Genomic DNA, 9,729 nt, shown 5'->3' with positions numbered 1-9,729 from the left:
ATACCGAACATCGAATGAAACCAAAAAAATATAGTAACAACTATATGAGTATATATATATATTCACAATGAACATGTAAAAATAGAAGGAGAGAGAACAGTTTTAGGTTGAAAAACATAAATAATAATCAAATAATTAAATGTGCTCATAAATCTTTTAGATACCCACTTAAGCTAGCGCTTCACGATAAATTTTGGATCAAATTTTTAAAATTATCTTTAAATATTTAACCATAAAAGTTAAGCAGATTTTGAAGATATAATTTTGAAATATTTTCCAAATTTCCAAAAACTAACTCACACTAATTTTCAGGCTCACAGAACTCTAAATGTTTTTCAAATAAAATATATGTCCAAAAATAATTTCAATACAAAATAAATTTATAAATCCACATGACCAATCAAGTGCTAAACTAAATAGGTAAAAATCATCCTAATGTTTGGTCAAATGTCATTCCAATTATTTTAATAATAAACTTAGATAAGTATTGCCCAACCAAGACTCTTGTCTATTGGTTCTTGTGACTAAAATGTACCTAAAGGACAATATGATAAAACATACTCTATTGGATAGTATTATTTTTTAACTCTATTAAAAAGAATGTCTTCTTCAATCTTTCAGCAATTATTAAATTCTATTTTTTCACTTTAAGATATTTAAGATTGCAATACTAAAAATATTATAAGCAATCCATTTAACATATTTTTAGTTTATAATTATCTAATTTAAAATTATTTTTTATTTTCTTAAATTTCGTATAGATAAATAAGTTAAAACATAGAAAATATATACTTTCAAAGTGTATGTAATTTTGACTCTTAAGACCGACATGAGTTGTTGACTTGTCATTTAGTGTTGAGACTACTTCACCCTTAACCAGAAGGTCTCAAATTCGAGTTTTGGATATGGAGGAAATCATGTTGGGCGCGTCACCCCGAATGGGACTGTAATGCACGATCCAAATTTAGTTCGAACTCTAATGAGCGTTTTGAACACTAAGTGGGAAATCAAAATAAAAAATAAAAAATTTTGACTCGCCAAAAATAATATTTTCTCCGTTTTAATCCATTCAACATACTTTCTTTTTTACTTTGTTAAAAAATAAATAAATGACTTGCTATTTTTAGTAATTACTTAATTTGAACTTTTGAGTGGTATATTTAAATAAATGACTCATATCAAATTAAATTAGACTAAATAAATAGAAAAGAACAAACAAGTATTTTGGGATAGAAAAAAGTAATTTAGATGGAAAAAAACATGTACACAACCCAAATCTAAACAACAAACAAAAATTCACCCCTTTTGTGAAACAATTACTGAAATTATAAGAACAAGCAACACATACACTGGCAGATAGTCTAGATCCGACTCTCGACTCTTGACCTCGATTCAAAAATTAAGCTTTTTTCAAAGAAGTTATAGTAATTGAAGCCCCCAACGCCGACGTACCAACGTCGACGTTGAATGTATCGTAACGGAGAAAAAACTCCGTTACGAATAACCTCGAAACCATCACTACAAAATCTTTTCCAGCACACTGTTTATTCCCCACTGTCGGACTTTCCGTTTCCGGTCCATTAGACCATAATACATATTTCAATAACTTTTCTCCTTCTTCTCCGACGAACCGATCGGCGACGAACTCTTCCGGCCGGTCAAAAATTTTCGGATCCTTCGTTGCAAATGGTTGGTACCCGAACAGCATTTCACCTTTTTTCACCTCGAAAACGGCGTCGTGTGATTCGATCTTAAGGTCCTGTTTGGCTCTTCCGTATTGTGAAGCTACCGGAGGATCAACTCGTAAAGCTTCATATACTACTGATTTCATTAACGGCATTTTCTCCATCGCCGACATCGTGATCTTCCCGCCGGCGGATTTTACTTCCGATCGGATCTCGTTTGCTAAACGGGTATGGACCTCCACCCCTGCTTTCGCTATCGATTTCATCATAGTCGGGAAGAAAATCTTCATCCCGCCGAAGGAATTGAAGCAAGTAGCGAAGAGAAGATTATGACAAGCTTCTTCTTTAGAAATGCCGAGTTTTTCAGCTTCGACGAATAAATTGGCGGAGTTGGTGTAAAAGAAATCGTAAAGTCTCTGGTAATCTTTCTTCACCAGAAACGGAGGTAACCGGAAAGTATGGAGGATTAAGTCGTCTAGAAACTTCGGAAGAGCGAGAGTAAGCACAGGATGAAGCTGAAGCAAAACCCATTTTCCGATCAATGTCGGACCATCACCTCCGAGTTTAGTTTCAACTGGGTTAACTCCGAACAACGATCTAGCTAAGAAATTAAACGCAGCTTGATCATTGCCGGAGTTTAAACCAGCTTTACCTTTTTCCGCCATTTCCTTATCTAGGGTTTCAAACAACTCTGTATAAGTTTCATGGAATTTGGGTATAACGTGATCACGACGAGAAGAAAGAAGGAAGAACATCAATTTTTTCAATTTTTCATGGTTTGGTTCAGATGGGTCAAGATAAGAAAGAACACGGTAACCACCGGTGAGTTCAGTCGACGGCATGTAAGTTCCGGTGAAGAGGTCCTTTTTTTCGACTTTCGAAACATCGAAAAGGACTGGGAAACTCTTGCCGTCGAGCAAAACAATAACCTTCGGATTAGAAGAAATGAATGGTCCCGGTGGCATGTTCGTTCTGAATATAGTTGATTTGTATTTCACTACTCTTGATTCGAAAAAATCGTTTTTGCCTTGATTGTAAAAGTAATCAAGCCTATCTTTCCATGGACCAAAACCCGGCAACCCATAGTCGCCGGGTATTGTCCTGGTAGATAATTTTGTAGGTTGGGTTACCACGATTGTTGGTTTTTCGGATAAAGAAACAATAATAGGACGAAATGTGGAGTATTTTGATGGAAATTGTTTGTGAAGAGAAGGAAGAGGAAGAGAAAAAAATGAAGTTAAAGCCATTGTTTTGAACAAAAAAAAAAGGTGGGTAATGTTAGTGATACAAAGGTGTTTGATGAAATGCCTTCCTTTAATGTAGTGGTAGGGACTAAAGAAAGATTGATGTATATATATATTGTTGAAGGTGATATTATTAAAGTGTGTATATATAAATAAATTTCACGTGTATAATTTTATATTATAGTCATCACTAGATTGGAGAGATTTTTCAAGAGATTTTGTAGTATAGTTGAAAGTTTAATACTTCAGATCTAATGTGGTGGTTGAATATTCAAACATGGATGGTGTTTGTAAATTATAAGTCACTAGTGGTATTTTATTATACGGTTGAGAATCATTCGAAGATAATATTTTTATTTTATATATATTTTTTAAAAAGGTTCTAAAATCATAACAAACCAAACTAGCTTGGTTGGAATTGGACCTCGGGTCCTAGGGTTGAATATTTCCTGAACTGGATAAATCCAGTCTGACCTCTTAACACTCATATACCCACACTCCTCAAAATCTTATTTATGGAAATAAAATTTACATATGCTCTACCGTCTACCCTCTTCAGATCACACTTGATGAAATTTCATTAGATATATTATTATTGTTGTTGATAAATGGTGGATTGGGATGGCTAAATATAAAGATAGAAAGTATTCTCTCTCTCCCTCAAATTAATTATAGATGGAGAGTTGTTCTAAATTAATTTTGATCAAAAGTTAGTATAACTAATACTTTTTTTTTATAGTTTTAAAATATCTAACTCTTAATTAAAAAAGATTAAATTAATCTAATTTAATTTCAATTTTGAAAAATACAGTTAAATTGACGAAATAAAAACGAGGTAACAAATTTGGGACAAAATGAATACTATTCCTACGTAGTCTTTTGACAATGTATCAAACTCTAATATTCAACATATTGAACTTCTTTCTTGAATTTAAGGTTCCAGCGTGTAATGTGAGCTGTTCAATTTGTGTACGCAAATTTCAATTTTCTTATGCACCAACCTAGATTAGGGCGGAACTATACTTACTACTCCCTCTGTCCCTAATTACTTGTCCATATTTTCTTTTTTAGTTGTCCCTAATTACTTGTCTATTTTGACAAATCAGGAAAGGACAAAAAAATTTACCTATTATACCCTCAATTAATTACTTTGAAAAAGGTATAACTTTTTGAAAATCTTAAATTTTTAATTCATCTACTTCATAATTAATAGGGGTAAAATAATAAACTCACTATGTCAATTATTGTTTTCTTAATAGGTGTGTCAATTCAAAAGTGGACAAGTAATTAGGGACAGAGGGAGTATTAGACATGAACAAACGTATATTTAGAATATAAATAAATTTTATAGTTTTTTATATTGAATTTATTACTATGTTTTAAAAGTATTTGTTCAAAATTTGTAGCAATTTTCTTAAATTTTGGCTCATCAATTTAGTGTTAGCAAGAACTAGCATTAGACTTCTTCCCCCTTTTTTTTTTAAGACTTTTTCTCTTCTTTTGTTTGTGCTTCCACCCGGACTTTTCACTCTGTTTTATATACTCAAGGAGATTCTATATAATAATAAATGTAGAAAGGTGGGGTGAGGTACTTTCCCCAGCATACAGAAAGAAAATTTAGGATGACCACTTTCAAAACACGAGTACAGGACGGGGAGAAGACGGCTAAAAAGGAGGCTCGACCTACATGGAGAGGGAGACTTTCGGAACCAATCAAGACTAGAAAGAACATGGGAATCAACACCATTCATAAGAGTGTTTTTGTTTTGTCTCTTCGAGACAACAAAACAAAAGGACAACCCTCTCTATATCTCGATTTTGATTTAGCATCATATATCATTCAGTAGAGCATTTTTTTTTTGTTGTAGTGCAGATGTTGGAGCAGCTCTCTATGCTATGTATTGGGATTGAAACGAATCCGATGAAAATATTTTGTATCTGCCTCTAACCTTACTAATTCAAACGAATTCAATGAGTTTACACAGATCTTATAGTTAAGAATAAAACTTTGAGAAAAGGCCCATTTATGCAATCTGTTAAAATTTTGGCTTATCTATTATCATTTCTATTTGAGAAAAGACTTATCCATGTCATTATTTCCTAACTAAAATGACATAAATGAGCAAAACTCTTAGCAGATGACATAAATGAGTCTTTTTTTCTCAAAGTTCATTGGCATATTTGAGCATTTTTCCCTTTTTAAAAAATGATTTAATTAATAACGTGGCCGAATCATAACTGACCGCATATAAATAATAATTTTGCAAAATCAGAAGTGTTTTCACTGAACAAATAATGACACGGATGAGCCTTTTCTCAAACGAATATGACATAGATGAGCCAAACTTTTAACAAGTGACACACATAAACTTTTCTCAAAGTTCAATGACATATTTGAGTCTTTTCACATAAAATAATTAACTAATTCGAATAATAATTTCATGACAAATTTTAAATTCATAAACTAAAACTTTGAATATAAAACTCATTATCTATAAATTAATATGAATACAATCCAAAATAATAACAACATATGTGTCAGATAAGTTGCTAAATCTATCAGATTAACATGAATACAATCCAAAATAATAACAACAATGTGCAATGCCAACAATCCAATCTTTAAGAATCTTGAATATAGTAAAGAAAACATAAAAGATAAACCTCTTTTTTTTTTCTAATTATTATTTATTATTTTATAAGTTTATAAGATAATCTTTTTTTCTCATTCATCTTTGAAATGTTCCTCGAGTTGCTACTAATATTTGGAATAATATATTTTTTCTTCCAAAACTTGATGAAATTATTCGTTTTATTTTTTGGTCATTTTTTTTTATCACTTGCACGACTCTTATAAGCACTATTACTATACTAGACTAGAGACAAAAGTCCGGATTCAACATATATTATTTTATAGTTTTAATTTTATAATTTTGTTGTCAATTATTATTATAATATTTTAAATGTATTTTTTAAATAATATATATGACACATATGATATTTTGAAAGTCTTAATATGCAAGAGCCATAATAAACCTAAAATGACTAAATTATTCTCAAACTTAGAAGATATTTTCGAGAAGCACATACATGTCTCGATCGACATGTGTTAATAGTGGAAATTAGATTGCCCAGTAATTAAAAGTCAATTAACTGTGGACCTACATAGATGTATGAGCAGAAAGATAAAATAAAAAATGAAAATATTCAAAATAAGATGAAAATGTCTTTGGTGGAGGACAGAATGTGAAAAGCCAAAATAAAATTATCACTGTGATAGTCTAACTATGAATAATTTAAAAAGAATTAAGGTCGTTTGGTTGGAAATAAGTTATTTCAAAATTAGTTATCTTAGGGTTAGCTATTTCGGGATAACTTATCCCAACATGTATATGGGATAACTTATCCTATTACTATGATATAAATGATGTGATAAATTATTCCAAACATGATAACCAAACAAGATACAAACATTTTATCCCATCACTATTTATTTTTATCTCTCACACCAAACGATCCCTTAATTAGTACCAAAGTTATCCGGTGTGAGAGTCTATTACCTCTAACTTAGAGGTAATAAACCGAGAAAACATTATGAAAATGATTAGATAAAATACGATACAATATCAGCTAACTGAGTATATGACTTTAGATAGAAGTTAGGGTGGAGGTAGGGGTGGGGGACATGTACTAGGATAGAAGGGCATTCATTAATAGTTATGCTATTTTACTCTGATAATTGTTTATCTATAAATTTATGTTACTAGCTGTTGTGTTAAGTATCTCGATTACTATTTTATTTTCTTGCAATTATTGTGCTATTACTATTTGTTGTTAGTTGTTATCTGTTATTTTTTGTATTTTTATACTATTTTAGTTTTTTTTTTTTTTTTTTTTGAGTTGACGATCTATTATAAATTTAATCTCTCTTCCTCTAATGTATAGGTAAAGATTTATATATTTTATCATTTCTAAGTTTCATTACGTGAAATTATATTGAATATATTATTATCATGGTATATTTTATCTTTCCTTATTTAAAAAAACTATAATTATAAATTAAATATTAACTCTACCTGAATCGAGGTGAATATCTGCTCAGCTACTGCCAATGTGGATTAGATTATTAAATACAGTAATTTCTATTGGCCAGTACTTAATTACTTTTTTTCTCTTAGATAGAAGAAAGTAACTTTTTGCATGGCTGCTTATTGGTCATTTAGTTGGCGAGTGAGAATAGTTTTGTCATTCCAACTTCCCAAAGTAAAACTCTATCCGTTCCTTTTTGTTTGTCATCTTTTTTTATAAATAGTTGATCTGTAATATTTGTTATTTCATAAAATTAATGCATAAATTATTATATTGTTTTCTTTTTATCCTTGTCAGTTATTAGCCTTGAAAATATAAATTTGACCAATCGAGAAAAGCTAAGTAAATGATTCATATTCATTAGTTACATTAATTAATTCATATTCATTTATTGAAAACTTGAGTTCCAAAAAAATAAAATAAAAATAAAATAGTAAACTTACTTTGTTTCTTAATGCACATTAAAATCCAAAATAGTGATATATAAATAAGAACAGGTGGAGTAAGTATTATGCTCATTCAAAGGGAGTATTGCAAGTTCAGTTTGCATAGAAAATTGTATTATCAGCCTTATTATCTGTGCCTTCTTAATATCTTTAGAAAAAGCCTACACTTTTTTAGTAAATTACAAATTGTGCCTACTGTCATTGAGTATAGTGAGGTCCATTTAATTTTACAATTAACACGTATACAATGATAACTTTATTGAGTTTCTATATATTTCCATTTTTATTCTTTACATATTAAATTGTTTAAATTTAATATAGTTAAATAATTTATAAAAAAAATTATTTAGCTTTTATAATCAAAACAATTTATTTTTTAATATTACATATATAATTAAATAACTATATAAGATAATTAATAGTCATATTTATATTTTTAAAGTATAATTAATAAAATTAATTTTTTAAAAATAAACTCCTAATAAATAATTTATTATGAAAACTAAAATTAATTTAAAAAGTATATATTTATTAATTCGACGTAAGTATTCAAATAAGATTTTACCTTTGTGAGATGTAAATACAATTCACCAATATTTAATTATTAGAATTTATATTCTACACATAATTTATCAACAAAAAAGAATAAGAAATCATAACATGTTTTTTAAAATATTTTTTTACTGAACTTTCAATACTTTTGCAAGAACAATAAGAAGTTTTTCTTATTGAAAAATATTGAATTGCTTTTTATTATTAAAATGACGTATGGAAAGAAAGAGCAAAAAAAATACTTCTTTCTTTTAAATAATTGGTATAATTTAACCAAATATACTTCTTTTATTTGATTTTTTGTGGAGTAATTTAACTAAATATTGATATACTTTTTTATTACTTTGAAATATTAGGGAATTTTACTTTGGAATAAAAAAACTCTATATCAACATAGTTGGGTCCATAATTATTATAGGTTCTCATGTACAAGATTTTGGTAAGTTAGAACCTTTAAAGTTAAAACTATTTTAAAACATAATAATGTTTTTTTTTTAAATGAAAAATAATGTCATAAAAAAAGTAATAAATTCTGATTTCTTCAATAAGGGGTTTGACCCTTACTCCCGAGAGAATTAACTATAAGGTTGAAAAACATCAATGCTTATTAATTCTAAAATATTCCTTCCGTTCCTACTGTTATGTCACCATTTTCCCTTTGCTTATGTAAATAAAATGTGCATACCTATCTTATAAAATTTGGCTCCAACAACTAATATATAATTTTAATATATATTTATGTGTCACACTTGCTATGTACTTAATATACAATCTTCATATATGTGTCACACTAGATATGTTGGCACGGGCCATCCACTTCTAGTCATGCTTATACTCGTGAAAGACAATAAATAAAATAATCAGAGGCGTATATACGTAGAAGAAAGAAGGACATGGTTTGCGTGAATACATATTTTTTCACATATATAATAATACAATGATAATATACTCTATAATTTAAAAAATGAAATTTGAAAAAAAATAAACATATACACGGATTTTATTCATATATTAAAAGGTAAAGAAGCTCAAATTTACTTAAATATATGTACCTAAACAAAAAAAATGTTTTATAGTGCAATTATTATTGAGTGCATTTTTATGGAATTAGGATTTCGATTTCATGTCTATCTTATATTTTTCCTTCTTTATTTTTTAAAATTAAGTTTGGAGATTTTAATTTTTTTAATTATTATTATTATTATAGTAGAATTGCACAAAGAAAAATTAAATTTAAAATTTTAAAACTGAAATAAATTTATGATAAAAAAACTTAAAGTCAAATTTTGAATATCAAACTAAAATTTTGAATCTACCTCTTCATACTAATAGACACATTTCATCTAATTTTCAATAGGCCACTATCGCCACGTATAAATTGACCTGAACACTATACAACAGATATTTACACATCATTGGATCCACCAGTGGTGCGCACATCGGCACATGTTTAAAGTCTGCACAATTCTTGATAGGTCCTAAAAAGTAGTATGTGGCTATTATGATCCCCATTAGTACCCGTTCAGTCTATTTTACTTGTACTATTTATTTTTTCCCACATTTTTTTAGAAAAATATATTAATTATTATATATTTTATATTTTTGATTATTCAGAATATTAATTTCTTTCTATTTATGCATATTTTCACATCGAATTTTTCCATGCCAATTAAGTATTTTTTATGCATGTATCGAATACCGGATAGAAAACAA

General features: G+C 28.7%; 1 protein-coding gene across 1 annotated transcript; it reads right to left on the bottom strand.

Annotated features, from left to right (window-relative positions):
• Positions 1-1,222: 1,222 nt before the first annotated feature.
• On the bottom strand, positions 1,223-2,999 carry LOC125818364 (allene oxide synthase 2, chloroplastic). Its single transcript, XM_049497885.1, has one exon. It carries the CDS (start codon positions 2,930-2,932, stop codon positions 1,400-1,402), a length of 1,533 nt encoding a protein of 510 aa, XP_049353842.1. The 5' UTR covers positions 2,933-2,999; the 3' UTR covers positions 1,223-1,399.
• Positions 3,000-9,729: the final 6,730 nt, after the last annotated feature.

Source organism: Solanum verrucosum, unplaced genomic scaffold, assembly GCF_900185275.1.
Source record: "Solanum verrucosum unplaced genomic scaffold, falcon-dt-bn FXZP01000253.1, whole genome shotgun sequence".
Lineage (NCBI taxonomy): Eukaryota > Viridiplantae > Streptophyta > Magnoliopsida > Solanales > Solanaceae > Solanum > Solanum verrucosum.
Note: the sequence above shows the minus strand (reverse complement) of the source record. Positions and strands in the feature narration are given on the sequence as shown.